A 21,136-nucleotide genomic window follows, 5' to 3' on the forward strand; every position below is an offset into this window, starting at 1 on the left:
TTTAATAATAATCTAACGCTTAGCATCATTTAACACATGAAAAATAATTCAATAGTTGATAGCATATAACACACTGATAGATTACTTCCTAATTTTTAAAAATAAAATCATTAAAGTAATGCACTTTTTCATAAAAAATATTAGAACAATGGTCTGTAGTAGGACTTAAGTAAAATAACTGTTTATATTATTATGTACACCCAGTATTTCTGTTCAAATGTACCAACAGAAGATGTGTGTTCAGCCTGAATTTGTCAAGTAGCAGTTATTTGAAAATCTATGTGACACATTTCAAAGAAATATTAGCATTACCAGATGCAAAAGTATATTTTAAGTACGTTCCCACTAAATGGGTAAAGCTTTCATATTGTATTTTTTTTTGTTTAGTTTTTTACTTAAAAGAAATCTGTCGGGGCTGGAGTGATAGCACAGCGGATAGGGCATTTGCCTTGCACGTGGCCAACCCAGATTCGATTCCCAGCATCCCATATGGTCCCCTGAGCACCGCCAGGAGTAACTCTTGAGTGCAGAACAAGAAGTAACCCCTGTGCATCACCACGTGTGACCCATAAAAGAAAAGAAAAACTGCCAAAGAGCCAGAGTGATAGTACAATGTGTAGGGTGCTTCCCACGCATGTAGGCCACCCAGGTTCAATACCTGGAACTCCATATGGCCCCCTGAGCACACCAGGTGTGATACTTGAATACAGAAACAGGAGTAAGCCCTGAGCATCACCAGTTGTGGCCCCTAAAGAAAAGTTTATCTTAATATAAAATTGTCAAGGCAGAAAATAAACTTGTATAATTATAAAATATTGTTTTTAAATTCATGAAGACATGGAAAACACATTTTAAGACTTTCTCATAAAAGCCAAAACACAAATAAATAAATGCAATTGACTTAAACATTAACACAAAATGAAATTATTATAAATCACCATCACCATTGCAATTCTTCTTCTGAAAAGTTTTTCTCTGGATGCTCTGGGAATAAATGTTTAAAAAATTTTTTTTCCTAATCTATGACTTTGTTATTTCCTTACAAAACTGAAATCTATTTTCTCTATTTTTGGTTTCTAATCACTATCTACATGTAGCTTGAAGACTCTTGCTCAAATGAACATCACTTTTTTTTTTTTGCCTCATACAGAATGTGCTCAGGGCTTACTCCTGGCTGTGCTCTCAGGAATTACTCCTGACAGAGACCTGAGAATTATAAGGGGTGACTGGGATCAACCCAGGTTGGCCATGTGCAAGCCAAGTGCCCTGTACTATGCAGCCCAGGACATCATTTTTAAAAGATATTATCATTGGAATATTGCCTTGATTTTTCTATTTCTTGACCTCAGATAATCTGAGTTACATTTGCTGTCCAGTATCCAGTGACACTTACAAAGGACTCTAAGAGCTAACTCTTCTAATATTAACATTAATAAGCTTTATTTTAAAAAAGGGTCACAATAAGATATAACTGCTAAATACCAGATGACAGGAAAAGAGTAAAAATTCCGTCTAGAAAAAGCAAATACATAAAACTAAAATTTTAGCCTAACTTGTGACAACATTAATATATACTGATTGTATTTCAACCATATTCTGACAAAGTTTTCCACCTTGCCCATTCCTGCCACATCCATCCACTATTATATTGGCTTTGTATCAAATCTGAAAAAAAAAGCCCTATTCTATGCAAAGTCCCTATTTCAGGGAAATCTGTTTGATAGGTAATTTTGCTGAAACATGATTAGCAGTGTTTTCTGAGCATGTGGCAGTGAGGCCAGTTCTCTTGCATGGACTGAAGACAAAGGGAAGAGAAGATCACAGCAAGGACAAGTTTAAACAAGTTTTGAGTTGGAAGAACAGTGGTGGGTCCATCTCAGAAATGCTGCTAATAAAACACAAACATATTTTTATACAGACAGCCCACATTAGAAATGATTTGCTTTTAAGTTTTTCTCTCTTTTGAGGGATTGGTGAGGATCAAACCCAGGGTCTCACATATGCACATAACTGAAGCATATGTGCTGCCACATCCCTAGCAGAAACAAATAATTTTAATTTTTTTATAATAGTAAACATTTTGAATTAAAAATTTAGCACATATAGTATATACAGAGAGAGAGAGAGAAAGAGCGCACAGCTGGCTGTGCTCAGCACTTAACTCTTGACTCTCACTCCTGGAGGGGGACGGGGAACCATCTGAGGTGCCAGAGATCAAATCCAGGTCACTTGTACAAAAGCAAGTATCTTATCTATTGTACTATATTTCCGGTCCTATTATATATTTTTATTTTTTTAAAGTATTTGCATATAAAATTTAATCTGAAAAAGAGTACATGATATGCTAACACTGAAGTTGGAGGGGATATTCAAATATTATTTTGGAAAAATAAAATTAAAAATTATAAAACCCCCCCACCAATTTTTTAACTGCCCACCAGAAATGTTTTTAACAAATACCTCACAAAACTTCAAACTAGCTGAGTACAAGTCACCTCTAGAATATTCTTTAAGAACTAGATTCTTGGTGTTGCCCCAGACCCCCTAAACGTGAATTTAGAGGTGAAACCAGTATGATTCTAAGGAACTTTTTTTTTCAAATTCTGGCTATTGTAAATAGTGCTGCAATGAATATACAAGTGCAGATGGCATTTTTGGCTATGCTTTTTTTTAAATTTTATTTTATTAAATCACCGTGTGGAAGATTACAATGCTTTCAGGCTTAGGTCTCAGTTATATAATGCTGAAACAACCATCCCTTCACCAGTGCCCATATACCACCACCAAAAAAAAAAAAAAAACCCACACAGTACACCTCCCATCCCTCCCCCCCCTTACCTTGTAACTGATAAGTTTCATTTTACATTCTGTTTACCTTGGTTATATTCAATATTTCAACACAAACCTCACTATTGTTGTTAGGAGTACCCCACTAGATTCAGACCTACTGTGTACTTTAACAAGAAGTCCAGGGAGATTTCTTCCAGATATTAGATAATTGCAGGCTTGAAAACCCAATCTGTGGTCGTCTTAATATGGAGGCCACCGCGCCCTTCATCCCCGGAGAGAAAGAGGCGAGAGAGAGAAAAACCTTTCCCCTCCCGGGCGGGCACGGGGCCGAGGCTTAGTTCTCAGGCTGGAGACATTCTGCGAGGAGTTGCCTATGCCGAAAGAGGTTTTGCTGGGTCTGGATTCACGCTTGTGCAGCTGCGGAGAGGCCGCACATGCGTGCGGCCCCCGGGATCACATCTCGGCGGTGGGAGGGGCCGGTGCCTCCCACCTTCCCAAGAGCCTGGCTATGCTTTTTTGCCTTTCCAGGATATATTCCCAGAAGTGGTATTGCTAGGTCAAATGGGAGCTCAATTTCTAATTTTTTGAGAGGCATCCATATTGTTTTCCGAAAGGGCTGAACCATCGGCATATTCACCAGCAGTGAAGAAGGGTCCCTTTCTCCCCACATCCACACCAACACCGGTTGCTTTTGCTCTTTTGGATGTGTGCCAGTCTCTGTGGTGCGAGGTGGTATCTCATAGTTGTTTTGATCTGCATCTCCCTCATGCCTAGTGATGAAGAGCATTTTTTCATGTGCCTTTTGGTCATTCGTATTTCTTCCTTGAGAAAGTTTCTGTTCATTTCTTTGCCCCATTTTCTGATGGGGTTGGATGTTTTCTTCTTGTAGAATTCAACCAGTGCCTTATATACCCTTGATAACAACCCCTTATCAGATAGTTATTGGGTGAATATCCATTCCCATTCTGTAGATTGCCTTTGTATTCGGGTCACTGTGTCTTTTGCGGTGCAGAAGCTTAGTTTAATATAGTCCCATTTGTTTATTTCTGTTTCTACTTGATTGCTTAGTTCCATGTCATCTTTGAAGATACCTTTGAAGATACCTTTGGCTTCAATATCATGTAGGGTTTTGATAACCTTGTTTTCAATGTACCTTATGGATTGTGGTCTGATGTTGAGGTTTTTAATCCATTTTGATCTGACTTTTGAATGTACAGCAATTTTATGTCAATTGCCAGCTATTAAAGTATACATAAGCTCTTCTTTGACAATAAAAAGGTTTATGTCTTAATTTATCACCTGTATGGGTTATGAATTACTATTTTTACAAATCTTATGATTACCATGTAAACAGAATAGTTCTGTCAGATTAAGTGGTTGCAGAAAATAATTTTTAATTATAATTACGTCAAATATACCCAATAGCTTTAAAAATCTATTGTGGCATTTCTTCACCATTTAATATCTTATGAACCTAAAAAAATTATGGGCAACTTTCAACATCTAAAAAATCTTGTCTATTCCCTGCTTTTAATTATTAAATATCAATTATCTCTTTTCCTTTTTTGTTTTGTTTTGCTTTGAGTGATACCTGGTGATATTCAGGGGTCATCTCTGAGGTGCCATGTTATCAAAAGAGTAGGCCACATGCAAGCAAGTACCTTAACCTCTGTATTATCCTGTAATTCCAACATCAATTATTTATTTATCCTATTCTCTATAAGGTTTTATCTTCCAGGGTGACCAATAACCTGCTTTATTTAACTAACAAAAATTTTTAAAATAGTCTGTTTGAAAATAACACTGCTAGCTTCATGTTATTATCTAACATGTTAACTAGTGGTTTTTTGTTGTTCTTTTTTTTTGCTTTTTGAGTCTCATCTGGTGATGCTCAGGGGTTACTCCTGGTTCTGCACTCAGAAATTACTCCTGGTGGTGCTCAGGGGACCATATGGGATGTCAGGGATCAAACTCAGGTAAGCTGCATGCAAAATATCCAGCCCACGCACTGTCCATTGTTCTGGCCCATATGATAACTTTTTAAATCCTCCCTGAATTTCAGTTAATGAAGAATACTTTGTCCATTCAAACAGCAAATATTTGGTTCTTGTTCCATTATAATTCTACCCAACTGTCTCATCATACAAGTATCATATTGCTATGAACTCATTTGTCTCATCTATAATACTAATACAAAAGATCACTTATATGTGAAATCTAAAAAAAATGTCAAATTTATTGGGAAAGAACAGAAAAGTTTACCTGGTCTGCTGGAGAATAGAGGGTACCCAAAAGGAAACAAACTTTGCACCTAAAAGATGAATATAAGGCCTACAGATTTAACGTAAAGCATTGGTAGCACTATATTCTACAACTGAAATTTGCTGAGTAGAAACTAAATGTTCTCACCAAAATGAAAGGATACATGAGTTAATGGAATGTGCTAATTAGATGTAAATCTTTTGAGTGTTTCAGCTAGCAAATCACAATGGTGCATGTCTTACAATTTTGTCAATTATACTTCACCAATAAAACAAAAAAATTAACGATAAACGTGTGATGATCAAGATAATAACACCGAATAACTGATATGTCCAAGACACTGCTTCAAGAGTTCTATGTATCTGTATTAACTATTTAATCTTTATGTCAATATTTACTAAGATCTATAAAAGAAGACTGGACTGTATGGTTTCCAAAGTTCATTTAACATTAAAATGTTTTTATTGTTTTATTCTTTCTGTCTTTGTAAGTTTGGGAAGTTTGTAAGTACTTGAAAGTGATTAACAGGTGACAAAGCACCAGAGCCATTCCTGAGTTGGAATACTCAGGGACCACTTAAGCAGCACCCAGGAGTACTAGTAGGATGCATTTAGTACTGGGGATATATTAATGTAAAGTATGTCCTCTATCACTTTAGTCACATTCCTGAACCCCAGTTTTTCATCATTTATTTAAGTACTGATAATACACAGGATTCTAAAAGATAATATACTGTGCTGTTATTCAGAGGGATCTTGGGAGACTTAAGTCCAAAAGTTGTCTACCTGGTGGTTAGACAGTAAATAGATTGTAATCAATGTGAAATTTTGTTTTGTTTTGTTTTGTTTTGGGCCTTCCCTTTCCTCCTCCACACATACACAGTTTATCTATTCTTTTATTTTGTTAAAATACCTCATCACTCAACAATAAAACACAGACAAGTTCAAAATTCTTTGTTATTTTGTTATCCAATGAATGTAGAATCAAACACCAGAGGTATATTGGAAAATCTGACTGAATTTCTTCCTTCTAGCATAGAAGCCCACTAGAAGATTCAGTAACAATGTGACTATTAAGCACCTGAATATGAATAGTGAAACCAACGAAAAAAATTTTAATTTTATTTAATTTATATTAAGTTAAACTTTAAAAACATTTGGGCATAGTGCATTGGGTAATATAATTCAATGGACATAATTCACCTTTGGTCAGTCAAGGCTAAATAGTAGATCTATCAGTCTCTAATTTGAAACTTTCAATATTCACTTCCCAATGGCATAAATCAAATATTGAGAAATGGGATATAATCTTGCCATATCCTATTTTACAGGTGTGATTTTTTTAAGCAGTTGAAGTATTTTTCAAAATGTGAAGATGATCTTTAGCAAATTGATTTTTGATATAGTTAACTTGAGAAAAATGCACTGAAGGGAGAAATTTGAAAAATACTATACTCATTACCATCTGTAATTATTTTTACTAAATAAGGAAATTATTGAGTTATTTGAATATAAGCATTTCTTGTAATGATTTTGCTTTTTTGAGACTAATCTTAACAATAGAGGTGAAGGAAGCACTACAGGTGTCTCTTAATAAAATAAGCAAGCAATAATTTCTAGAAGTCTTTTTGTAATCAATTAGTAGTCAGACTTCTTATAATGCAAGATTTTAATAAATAGTTACTGACAACACTGATCAGTTTAAGTGTGAAAGAGGAGATATGGTCAAACCTAAAACAGTTGGTTTTCTTCACCTTAAGGATATGTCTTTCTCTGATAATGTTTTAGTCCTTCAAAGAAAAAAATTTATATTCTCATACAAACCTCTCAGTGAGCATTACTGTTTTGGGAGGAGGGGCAGCAGGCAGGGGGCCAGGGCTGTTGACGGAAGAGACAGACTGTCAGGTGAAGATAGAATGCTCTGCCCTCTCTAACCAGCTGAAGACTCGGCATGATTGTTTTCTTACAAATAATACCTGTGGGTGTTGAAACTGTTCAGGGAATCTATCAAACACACTCTTTCACTTTGCTGCTGTAACTCTATAAAATTTATTCTCATTTCAGAAGAGTCATAGGCAATAATAGCTGTAGGTGGTTGAGTAATTTAAGGAAAATTTGTCAGGTCTACTTTGACTTACTTTACCGGAACAATTTTATTCTTATTGGAGGATTTAAAATGCAACATTTTCTACAGTATGATTAAAATGTTCAAGATAAAAATTCTTCTAGTTATCTAGGCAATAACTGACTTAAATATAAGTAGAGATAATATTATAGTAGGATGCTTGATCAGAAAAGGAAAATGAATTAGTGCTATAAATTAATCCTTTCTATTTATTTCACAGTAATAAATGTCATTAACATAAATGTATGAGAACAGGAATATCTGAACAAGTGTAATATAGAAAAATGCTTCAGTAATATATTAAGGCTAAATAATTCTTCTCAAGGAAACTTGAGAAGAGAACACCAGGTTTATTAATTTGTTAGTATCTATATAAATATAAAAGAGCTATACAAAGTATTTATTTAAATATCTATAAAAATAAATGAAAGAATAAAGTAACAGCTTTTCCTGATTAGTTAACTTTCTCTATTAAGTCACTCTAGTTACATATTAATATCATTTTATATTATAAAAATACACATGTGACTTTTAAAAAGTTTTATATTAGACAACCACAAGTTCACTTACAATTCAGAAGGATAAATGCTCAATAGTACTTAGTTTTAAAATGTTCTTTTCATATTGCTGTATCTAAAATATGATAAAATATGATAACTTAAAATTTTAAATGGCTCATGGAAAAGAGTGATAAGTAAATATTTTAAATGATGATTTAAGGATAGATAAATATTCTTAGACAATGACCAAATAGAACTTAGCCTTCGTTAAAAATTGTTAATGTTCTGCACCATATGTACATCAAAATCTACTTTATTATAAATCTATTTTAAAACATCATTTAAAAAGTAAATTGACTCAGTTTTTGAAGAGTGTTTCATGATTATAAAGATAGTACTTTTAGTAGAAAGTCATCCACCTGGGATGGCAATTACATTCTCAGTTTTATGTGACTGAATTGCCATGCAAAAATGGGAAAATCTTGACCTAATTTTTCTCTAAAATGAATTTTTAACAATTTTAATGGCAAAAGTTCCATTTAAGCAAGTGGTACACATTGACATTTAGTAATAAAATTATAGGCAAATTAATGAAAAAATATATTTGAACTTTTTTCTCCTGACCTAAACAGGTATATGACAAGTCAAATGAAATGCTGCAGAAGGATGACCAAGTCATGGAAAATGACGGAAAAGAGTCCGTATTCTAATATCACTTTATCCCATTGTCAGTTTCTTTTCCTCTCTGCAATAATTACCTATGCACAAACTCTAGATGGCAATATTGCACTTACTGTACTTTAGAGAAAATTGTCACAGTCAGTCCCCACATATCCTCTTTATCAACATTTTATGTGCCACGGATCTATAGCCTCTTATTATAAGTGTAATGAAGCAGAAGTTATTGAAGCATTTTATTGATTGCTCAGATCACAAGTTTACTGCCATACTGAATTGGCACCTTACTCGCTGAAGCAAACTGCTGACACCTTTTTTAAAAAGTGACAACTACATCTATTTCATGACCAGAAATCCATTTTCATCTCTATCAAGACAAGAATGCAATTTTCACTTCATTTAACTGATGTTAGGCCTGCTCAAACCATGACACTTAGAAAAAGGCACAAGTTTAAGGTTCTTAAAATACTTCAAGTAACTAGAATGCAGCTTGGTTTCAGGGAAAAAAATTAACTGTCATTAAATTCTACAAACAACCTAATATTCTAAAAAATTTTTCCAGAACTTTTGGAAATAGTTTTTAATTTGAAAACTGTGCAACACTTAAAATATTTGTAATAGTAAGATACATAGACACATACATGTATGTATATAAGCACATAAAAGCATATTTGTCCCAAGGATTCAAATGGCATTAAAAAGTTCACAGTTGAAATATCCTGGGAATTTCTGGGGAAAAGCAGGAAGAAAGAGTCATTTTCTTAAAGGTTTATATAAATGGCATCTAATATATGGCATGTGACTATAGTTGGTAATACTGTAGTTCACATACTTGAAAGTTTATGAAAGTACATGCTAAATGTTCTCATCAAAAAAGAAAACGATAATTACTTAATGTTTTAGAAATATTAACTAATCCGTCATTGTAGTAATCATTTTAAAATTTATGTGTCACAAATTACTACACTGTACACTTTAGACTCACATAGTTTTATGTAAATTGCTTTTCAATAAAGCTCTGATGAAAAGGTGGTGGCAGACTAAAAAAAAATAGACTTTTATGTCTTATACATACAAAACACAGAAATAGTTATGTCTCCAGCAAGGGTAAGACCAATAAATGATTTTGATAGACTGGATATGAAAATAATAAACTTTTAAAAATTCCTTTTATAGAAAATCAAAACACTGAGATTCCTTTATGCAATAAATGTAATTTTATCAGGACTAAATGTGATTCAATTCAATTTTTAATTGAATCACTTCAGAATAGAACTTTTGTTATTATTGGTTTGATATCAAAGTGTCAAACTTATTGGAAGTATTAGTAAAGTGAGCCAATATTAACTAATAGTTTTTTTTTAAAAAATCTACCTGCTCACATAGAATAGTGTAATGTAACAAGAAATTTTAAGTTAAAAACACATGCAAAAAATAATTGATGAAACTAGACAGCTATTTCTTTGCCCAAAATATGCTCAGAAAATAAGTTACCTTTAAAGTTTGAAAAATGGAGTCCAATTTTTAAATAGAAATTTAGAGACTAAAACTTTGGACCCAATGAATAATTGAGAAACATTTAGAAATAACATATAATAGCATTCAAAAATACCTTACAGTAATAAATTAAAAGGAGCTTATACTCGCACACACAAAAAAAATGTACTTACTCAAGCAGAAAGTTAAAGTATTCAACAAACTTTACAAAGTCTTGACCTATTGTAAATAGCCCAATACATACCCCAGAGGCTTTAGACATAAAAATGGTCAGCTTTTTTCCAATACAGTCACAATGTTTAGAAAATGCCTCAAGATCCTAAAGAAACATTTGAGGCCATTTTAAAATTTACTTTTAAGTAATCAAACAAGCTAGAATTTAATTTCAAAGTTGATCATTAACTTCCAAACTCTGATATTTGGGGCTACTATATAAAACTCTGATAATTTGTTATTTCTTTATCATAGGGAATTCAACTTTTTTCATGATTGAGATAACGGCTGCTAAGATATTACAGTTACTCACTTTCTTTGTTTCCAGTCTGAATTTCAGAATTGGCAATGCAGTCTGAAACAACTGTTAAACTATAATGTCAGCCTCATTAAAGGATTAAACTATGGTTTTGAATTCTTTTAAAACTGACTTTAAGATAAAAGGAGGACTATGAAGAAGTTTTAATCAGAGTTCTATAGGATTTCCGTTGGATGGGCAGAGAAGTTCACAGAAGCACCAAAAATGGGAAGACAGCTCTTGAAACAACTTTTCCCAAAACCACATTGGGGCTCCAGAGCAGCCATTCTAATTTATTATTTCTACCCTCTCCTGGCCCAGTTCCAGGGACATCTATGCATCTCTACAGTGTTTCTGAACAATCTGACATATATTTTGTTTACTGACAGCAACTAAAAGCTCTATGTAGGATCATAAATAAAGAAGATCATGTTTAAAAATCACTAATATCATTTTAAAAGGTAGTCCTGGCTTGTGTTTTGGCCTCTGTTTTGCTGTGTTAGACCCATGAATGACAGCTTCCCTGCTTGAAGCACACAGAAAGCACAGCCTTCCTCATTCACTGACAGGACTGTGGCCTTTTCACACGTTCCTTCCACAGCAGTGTTTGTCCCCAAACACTGGAACTCAACACAATGGCATTCCTACTTCAACACCCCCACCAACAGCACCACCACATAACAAGAATGCTAATGAGATTCAATAGGCCCGTCACTGAAAGTGTTAACTGCATTTCATAGAAACCCGGTTATGCTACTTCAGAGATTGCCAATTAAATAGATTCTGCTTTGCTCTGAGCAATTTCTAAGATGTTTCCAGTTTTAAGGAAATAAATGTGATAAATGTAAAGCTAAGTGACTTTATGCTGTCCTAAATATATCTCATTTTATATATGCGAATCAGTATATATTTAAGACCTCACTAATGGAGTAGGCTTAATTCAGTTGCATGCTGTAACAACCAAGTTAAAGTTAAAACATGGAAAGGGAATAAATGCATAAATAACAAAGAATGTAGTTTGACTTTTTCTTTAAAGCTATAATTCCACAATTTAAGAGGGATTTCCTTTGGGAATTCCAAAACCTCAATTTTAAGTATATGATATTTTGATAGAATCCCAGGGGAGAGAGGGAATTGTTTAATACTTAACTAAGAAATGCAATAAATGAAAAGATATCAAGAGTTAATATACCCCTATTATCTTAAAGTTTAGATTAAAGAAACAGAAATTATCATCTATCTTCATTTTACATATCTAATGATTCTTCAACACAATCTTAGATAAAATTATTTAGAAAAGGCTATCCCCTAAGGTCAAATGAAGCAAATGCAGTTCAAATAAAGTTCATTAATGCTAAGAGGGATAGATGCTAATAAATCCTGTTTCTAAATAAAGCAATTGCCAGGGTTAACACTTAACCACGAATGACCTGATAACAGTAAGTCTACAGAGACTTTTCTAAACACGAAAGGTCATTTTAAATTATCAAAATAAAACAATATATAAAATAATTAAAAATATCTATAAATAAATACATCTTAAACAGAAATTTGCAATGAAATGTATAAGTAAATTTAAATATCTTTCTTCAAATTATATTTTAAATAGAACTGAAACACATTATTTAAAAAATTAAACTGTTATGTGCAAATCTTTAAAATTATTAAAACTTATTGAAAGAAAAACAGATATAGTTAGAAAAGAATCTAGATATTTTAATATTCCCAGAATTGTCAATATAGAAAGTTATATGATTTTGACTGATATAATCTTAGAGATGTTAAAAATGTTAACTTCTATTCATATTTTGTTTCTTTAATAACATGTACTTTCATCAATTTTAATTCATTAAGAAACTTTTAAAAATATAAGCAATTTATTTTAAAGCAGTTCCTTTTCTCACAATACACAGAACACTTTAAAATCTCACACAATTACTTCTATATATTTACATTTTTAATATTTAGAACAATGGGAGAAAATACATAACTACCTTAAAACCCTCACTTTTTTTTAAATGTAGGAATACTTCTATTTATTGAGTCATTGGTTAAGCATATCGAATTGGAAGCCCTCACTTTTAAGAAAATTTAGAAAGTAACTAAGCTTTTAAAATTGATTTAAGCAGTATGCTTATTTTCTCATATTAATCATTAAATAATTTAAAATATGTGGAACCAAAACACATAATATGAATTTAATGAATGCAACTGAACTTATTTCATTTTGTAATGTAACTGCACCTTCAAAGTTAAATATTCCCATTTAAATAATTTAATCTAAGTATAATAGAATGCGTTTTTATATATGATGCCATCTTAACAAAAGTTTCTAAAATGAGATTGGATTTAATTTTTTAGTATTTGTTATTACAAATAAAATAGCAGGTATATTTTTGGAGATATTAAAATTAACGAAGTATGGCAAAAATGACCCCACATTTTGAGAATAAAAGTTTCCCTAGGGAAGAGGTTTCTTGTTTGTTTGTTTTGAATGACCATGAGATACACAGTTACAAAGTTATGCATGATTGATTTTCAGTCATAGAATGTTCTAATACCCATCTTTTCACCAGTGTACATTTCCCACTACCAATTTTCATGCTAGTTCTGGGTGGTGCAAGAATCTTGTAGTCAATACAAATTGTTCTTTTCCACAGCAGACAGCAGGAGGTGCTGTGTGAACACTGAGCTGTATCACATCCCTCCTTCCCCTCCCCCTGCACACAGAGAATAATGGCATGATGCTTCCGAAATATTCATTTTTTAGCAGCCTGTGGCCTGAGATAATGAACGAACTTCTTGACTGGAACCTGCCAGTTATAAATGTAGGACCCAGCCCATTATTTAACATGGTAAAATGTATGTTTAATTTTAGATGTTCAAATGCAAAGAGGATTCTGAAAATATAGCAAATCCATTTTTATCTTACAAACTGGTATTAATCATTCTGTTGTACAATGTGAATTCTACATTAAGAGAAATTAAAGTCCTTATATCTAGTTATATAGTAGTTGAAGGTAGTTATCGAAATATCATTATTTACACACATTTTTACTCATATTTTTTAGAAAAATCTAGCTTAAACTAATAAAATACATTTATTCCATTTCTATGCTTTCAGCACCTGTTTAATAATCATAAATGAAATAAGCTACTCTTGATACAAAGTTAATTCATAATTTCAATTCCCAAGTTATAGCTGATTATATTTTAGTCCAATTTCCAGAACAGCATTTCTGATTTTTTTAAAAGAAGAGTAAACTTTTCAAATGTCTTAGAGGCAATTCACATATGTATTTTTAAAAGTAACAATCTTCAGAATTTTCACATAAGGAGTTGCCTTCACATTGCACAGTATGTAGCAAGAAAAGATGAGACATATGACATCCCATACCAAAAGACAGATACAATTAGCCCCATTATTGTTGGCTTTGAGATTACAGAAGAAGCATTTTGGCTCCCTAATGGGCGCTGAGCTCATGAAATACATGTCACAGATCTTTTATGACACGATGCCAATCACTGACTCCTTACAACTAAGTACATTTTTTTTAGAAAATAAAATAGCTGGCTTTTTAAGAGGGGTGACTCACCTGTTTATAATATATTTTTGCAGACTTTAATCGTTGGTACAAGGCCAAAAGAACTTCTTGAATGTACATCTTAGCTCCTGAGGGGCTGAAACCTTCTCCCTTAGAGACCCAAACTGGTCCCCGCAAAGGTGTGATGGAATTCTGCAGGCATTTTTCAAGCAGAGAAACTATGAAAAAAATAAATAAATAAATATGGGAAAATAAATTCTTTGACCCAACCAAAATACACTGCCAGGAATAAGCCCCAATACCAGAGATAACTCTTAACATCTATTATTTATATCTGACCTGGGTTAAGTCATAGACAGGCAATTCCTGCATTACTAGTGGCCACCATGAAGGATGTATTTATATTGAGACACCCCCCACCCACCCCATGCAAGACTCATAAGCTTTGTGCGCACACCTGAATAGTTCTGAAGTGTGCCTAACTAGCTGCACAGAGTGTCATGGTGTGCACTGATTGCCTTATCTTCTCATTTATCACAGATGAGTTGGAACCAACCTTGCTGAAATCTACTTGCATTGTCCTGATAAAATTGCAAGATCCATGTTGTTCCTGTATAGAGTTTCCTGTAGAGGAGTCTATAGACCTAACACATTACATCTGGAAATTATTCATAAAATATAATGCATCCCCACCTTTAGAAGACATCCGTTATGTGTCTTTACATTGCGGATGCTTAAATAACCGCTAAAATAGTATGGTAAGACTGTTTAATACAGGGGGTTGGGTGGATGGGGGGGGAGAATCTTAAGCCAGCATTTTATCATACTTTTAAGTTTCTGGGATTTAAGCTAGTCAAAGATTTAGGAATACTATTCCAACTAAGCATCTGGTAAACAGATAAAATATATTTACTTGTGGCCTGTATTGCAACATCCTTATGGACTTGACAGACATGTTTATACACTTTTCACACGATTAGCTTATAAAGTCTTTCTAGTGTAAAATAGTCAAATAACATGGCAGCTAGCTAACATTTTTCAATTTTGCTCTAAAAAGCTAGAAATAAAGAAATAAAAAGAATCTTAGGCACACTTGAGAACCCAGAAAAACAAAAGTACCATATTTTTTAATGTGGTTAACTGACTACACATGGTACAACATAAACACACTTTAAAATAAAAACAACCAAAACTATATCGTTTGGCTTGCTCCCTTATCCTGATACATATTTCTATTAAAAAGAAATTAAATGAATCACCAGAAAAGAAAATAGGTCCATGTCATTGGTTATGTTATATGTTGCATATTTTATGCAGAGAGGCCTAGCATAGCAATCTGGAAATTGAATTACAATTAGATTCAGCTGAGCTGCTGAGCTGCTGAGTTATGCAAATGGCCTTTGCTACTGGTATTCTGCTGAATTTTGCTCCTAGTAAGAAAGTTGTGCATTTTATGGCTCTAAGTTCTCAACTCTCTACCAAAGCACAATTTAAATTTTAATATATTCAACACTAAGGAGAACTCTGGAAATCTTGGGAAACATTGAGACTCTATCAAAAAAGTATAATAAAAATCAATCCTGCTTATCATTTTCCTTTAAGAAACTTAGCTAATGAATCTTCAGCACAATTTTCACAATTATTATTTATTAAATTTTAATTCACATACTTTCAATTGGCACACTGATTAGACCCAGTACAGTTTTAAACATGAAAAGGCATTACATAAAGGGCTGTTAAATTGAAATGAAGTTAAGTAAATTGTAAGCAATTTGATAATAAACTTGAATGATTTATAGCCAGAATTAATTTGAAACTTAATCTGAGAAAACACTATCAAATTCTCCAGGCATAAACCTTATTCTTCTATGCTTGTCAAAAAATAGTTATTAAAGTTTCTGTATTGATGCAAATTTTTTAATTGGACTTTGTACCCTCTATAATAATTTATTTTAAAATACAACTTAGAAAAAAACAAATTATATCAAAGTGCAATCAATGTAAGAATTGATATTGAGTGGGAAATAGCTCTCCTGCTCCACATGATTTATGTAATTAGGAATACTATGGAAACCAGAAACTGCAAAGCAAAGAAAGCAGTATTCACAAGCTGGTTTTATAAGAGACTTCAGAATCTGCTCTGAACTTGTTGAATAATCTGTTCAGTATTCTAGAATCTCCCTGCTGGAAGCAGGGTCCTCATTATAACTACGAGAGCACTAATAAAGGTTAGCCTCTGAACTAGGGATTAGAAGGCTTTCTCTTTGGAAGCTGCAAACTAGTAACTTTGATGATCTTCTTGAAAAGGAAGACAAAGCGTACTCCAAGAACAAACAATGTTTCCACTAACTAGGAAGGTATAGAAAACATAAGAAAACGATATGCCTAAATACTTAGAAAGGAAGTATAAAGGAGCTTAATATTTTTTAAAATTAATCAGTTACCATTTTAAAAACTCAATAAAACGGAGGGCTTGGCATAAAATGATAGTCAAAAGGTATAATTTTTAAATAAATTATTTTTCAAAAGCACTTGACCTTTCAATTTCAATTACACATTTTTAATGAGTGTGAAACTTTTCAGCATTTAAGTAGATATTTCTAGTATTATATATTAAGAAATGCTCATGGGTTTTCAAAACCAAGGATATTTTCTCTTTTATGGAGTTTCTGCTCTTTATGTCTAAAGTAAAGCTTCGTTAGGTTTAAAAGGAAAACAACTGTGCAAAAAATAAAGACAATGCTTTAGAAAGAACAAACAACAATTTTCAATTTTGCAAAGAGCATAAGCTTAAATCTATCTAAAAATTAGCAAAGACCATAATACTGGTGGGAAAAACTTTTTCCCAGGAAATACCCAGCATATTGTGTTTTGCCCAATCATGAATTTCTCCTTTAAATTGCTACTCTAAGAAATATTGCATCACTTAAGAAGGCTAGCTAGTTCCTATTATCCTGTGTTTCTTTCATATCTGTGAGAAATACAATACACAATAGTTCTTATATTTGAGATTTTATTATAGATATTCTGTATATTTTCCCTGTTACACGATTGTGATAAGAACTTTTTCTCTAATTTCAATGTTTTATTCAACAAGTTCTCGATATTTTTATAAGACAAATGGTTTGGATATTACTCATTCTTTAAATTTATCAATAGCCATAGATCAGTCAAGTCAAATGTAATCATTCCACTGAGATAATTTCCTTCACTGAAACATTAAACAAACGATTGCTTTTTAGCCATTTGCTCAGTTTCTAGTAAAGATTATAGGGCAAACAAGTTAATCAAATATTTTTAATGGGCTTGGAAATAAGTCTGATAATGCTTGAAAATAGATCATGTGACCAAAAGCACTAATTTAACTGGACAGAGTTAGTACTAAGATGAGTAAATGGATCACATGGTTAAAGTAGTAACTAAATTAGTTTCATGACAAAAGTTCCCTTTTTATGCATTTTATTCCATTTCTTTTACATTTCTTCCCCAATTTCCACCTATTAATATCTAATTTGCCCTTCAAAGTTAATACAATATGTTTAGTAAAACATTGTAGTATATTTATGCAGAATTAATTGTTCCATGCTTCCCACAGTACTTTTTTCTTATCAATTTGTATTAATTCCTAATTTTCCCCTTTCTAATTTTTACTCCAGGAAATCATAAACCCTTTTAAATTTGAGGTAGTTTTATTTCTTTTAAAAAACAACTTTTAAAAATTTAGTTAACAACTTTGACTCCAAAAGTTACTGATTGTTGACTTTTAATAAGATGGTATTTCTTAATTTGGTTAATGCAGTATTCATTAAGTATCTACTTGCTAATAGTACTTTGTTAATAGTGTGGAAAATATTTTACATAAGGTTATGATCATAAATCAAACTGTACATAATCACTAAGAATCTTTAACCATCTAAGACCTGATGAGAATCAAATCAAAACTTGATGAATATGTCAGAATTTTGGTAAACATTTTAATAACATATAATTGATTTATTTCATTTTCTTTATAAATTAATTTGAAGTCTAAGGAAGAAAATACAAATTTGGCAAGTAAGTATTAACTAACTAGGTGAAAGTTTGTAATTGTTCAAAAGCACTCACAAATATCATATGTATGTTAATCTAGCCTGTCATAAATTACACTACTTTGAGAGAGGAACCCAATATAAGTTAACACAGCGATGATATTAGATCAAGACCAAAGTAATCATGTAGCACTGTAGCACTGTCATAGCACTGTCATCCTGTTATTCATGGATTTGCTCAAGCAGGCATCAGTAACGTCTCCATTGTGAGACTTGTTACTGTTTTTGATATATGGGATACGCACAGGTAGCTTGCCAGGCTCTGCCGTGTGGGTGGGATACTCTCGGTAGTTTGCCGGGCTCTCTGAGAGGGCCAAGGAATCGAACCTGGGTCAGCCATGTGCAAGGCGTACCTACTGTGCTATCGCTCCACTCCAAAGTAATCATTACCGAAGTAATAATATCAAATAATAAAGTCAATCCCAGTAAGAATTTTAAATACTATATACTCAAATTATATGCATAAGAAAATAACCAGCTCAGCCTTCAAGGAGAGTTTATATCAAAATTGATTTATATATAATAAGAAATTTGAACTTACTTGATTTGTAGTAGAACAGAACCTTTCCTTTTTTCCCAGCTGAACCAGGAATCAAATCCCAAGTCTAACATATGTGAAGCATAGACTATATAACTGAGCAATTTCCTTAGTCCCCAAATAAATGTTTTTCACAAGGAAGCAAAAGTTTCTCTTGACAGAAACCACAAAATTCTAGGAACATATCAAGTAGAGTGGAATGTTTTGCTTAACAACAATATATTCCAGCCTTCTCCAAAAGCAACATAGTACATGAGAAGACACTGCATAATGCATGTGAATTTACTCAGGAAAGATAAAGAGAGAAATTCCAAACAGTACTAGAAATAAAGTATTTATTAACTTTTAAATAATTTATTTAAAATATATACAATTAAATACCCAGGAGCATAACCTATATGATAGCATGTTCAAATTTCAGAGTACATAAGGTTCTTGGAAAAAAATCATTTCCCTGAGCATAAATATAAAGAAACTTGTATATGTTCTCTGTCAGTAAGCTTCAGACTCAGTCTCAAAAATACTCAGCTATTGTTAGCAAGATAGCATTAGAAACACATCAAAACATTTAGAAATTTCCTTGTCAGTTGAACTTTATTTTTAAACTTAAGTTGATCCAGAAAGGTATTTTCAGATGAAACAAAGTGAGGTGTTAAAAGAATCTAAGTTGTGTTTCCAAGTCAAGGAAGTATTCCTGGAGTGAGAGGGGTTAGTGCCAAGTTATGTTTTGGAACTCTGTTTTAATGCTTCTCATCTAGCCTTAGGTAATAGTTGAAAAGCCCCTGGTCCCAAGCAATAAGTAGACAGCACTCAAAACCATGGTCAGCTGGGAAGATGGAATACATATTGTCTCCTATGTTGTTTGATTTACATATGTATTTTAATTCAAACAAAAGTAAACTCACAGCTGTTGCTTTTCTTTTGTTTACATGCTGTGTCAAATCTTATTGTCCCTAAGGTGCATATGAGAAGGTTTAGCAGACATTTTCTTAAATACCGATGCCTACCCAAATTTGGATTTTTTTCCTCCACTGAACAAAATGACAAGCACACAAATGCTATAGTTAGAGCAATCTTTCACAGCTGCTTTAGTTTTTCAGTGATCCTATTAAACTGAAGGCACATTGCCTGTGGGGTCTGCAGTGTTATAATACTGCTGTAGGAGACATTGATTTGTATGATGGGATCAAACAGAACAGGGATGCAATGGGGGGAAGAATTTCATAGGTCATGTTGTTCTTACCTGAACAAAATTTAATTTAGAAATGTGACCTTTACAGAACACCTGGTTATTTTAATTGCTGATTTGTGGGGTGAACATTGACACTGTGGAAGTATGAAATCTTAGGATGTCTCCTCTGTTTTGAAAATGTAGCCTGAGTCATGTCTTTTCTTAAACTGAACGAAGTAGCTGTGCATTAAATATGCTGGCACATCTTCTGCTTGAGCAAGTGGACCGAAATGGTGTGAATTGTTAATGCCTTGCTGCTTTGGTTCACGGCTTGTGATTGATCATTTGTAACTATATCTACTCCTTGTTCCATGAAATCAAGTATGGAGTAATGGGTTCATCAGATTTTGGGGTTAAATTGAGAGTGAAGAGGTACTGTGTGTGGAAATAAGAGTTGCCATGTTCAGGGCTGGCCTTGTAACAGCATGGAATCTAAAGGCGATATTCAAAACCACTTCACTCATCATACGCTTACTGATTCTGAATAGGGCCCATTTGCAGGGGACATTTGGTAGTTTTCCAATACGCTTTATGCCTCTTTCTACTTCCACCACCATGCACATCTTTTTTTTTCATACACCCCCAGTAGCACATTGGTAGAACAGGTCAGCATACACAATTCATTTATTTAAAAAACTTGATTTAGACATGTAGAAATAGACTGGGGTTCTATTGTCTGAGTCTTGCCTTTCCCTTCAACAAAAGTAATAGTCTGTGTCTTTAAAAATACAAGTATTTGGGAACTCAATTTCCTGGGCATCTAAAACATGTGATATTTAGTAATAAAGTAAATATGTGTGTGAAGAACTGTTAAGAATTACTTGCATCTATTTTTATGTGGCTATGTTTTATATCAATACATATTAATTAAATATGAGAGATCAGGTATTATAACCTTTTATACTCTATAAAATATAAATTATTGTATGAAAGCTTGTTTTAGAAAATAATTAAACTTAATAAATAAAAACTAAAAGGTCTTCAAAAATATAACTTTATAAATGCATACAATAATGATTCACACATTTTTATATATATTTTTTTATTGCTTAGAAAAGATTAACCTGAATTGTGCTAGCTTAGGAACCAATTAACTTTTGACCCAATAGGGAAATATCTAATAGAAAAATCTAGCAAAACTCTGGAACAAAATGAAATATGTAAAGACAATACATGACTGACATTCAAAGGCAACCTAACTATAAAATATATTGAAACTGTATTTTTCCAACATAAAATCATAATAAAAATGCTAAAAAAGAAACGTATCCTTTTTTTATAATACAGATATATTTAATTCCATGACGTAGAAACTAGGTAATGTGAGTAAAGATCTCCTTGGTTGTTTGGCCTCTTAGATACAAATGGTAAA

At 32.7% G+C, this 21,136-nt stretch overlaps 1 protein-coding gene across 1 annotated transcript in view; it reads right to left on the reverse strand.

The window, feature by feature from the left end:
- The window catches only part of DCDC1 (doublecortin domain containing 1), a 440,548-nt gene that overhangs the window by 319,225 nt on the left and 100,187 nt on the right, over positions 1–21,136 (reverse strand). Inside the window, exon 8 of the mRNA XM_055142558.1 lies at positions 13,959–14,125. Coding sequence (XP_054998533.1) covers positions 13,959–14,125 — 167 coding nt within the window. The remainder of the gene's footprint in view (positions 1–13,958; positions 14,126–21,136) is intronic.

Source organism: Sorex araneus, chromosome 6, assembly GCF_027595985.1.
Source record: "Sorex araneus isolate mSorAra2 chromosome 6, mSorAra2.pri, whole genome shotgun sequence".
NCBI lineage: Eukaryota > Metazoa > Chordata > Mammalia > Eulipotyphla > Soricidae > Sorex > Sorex araneus.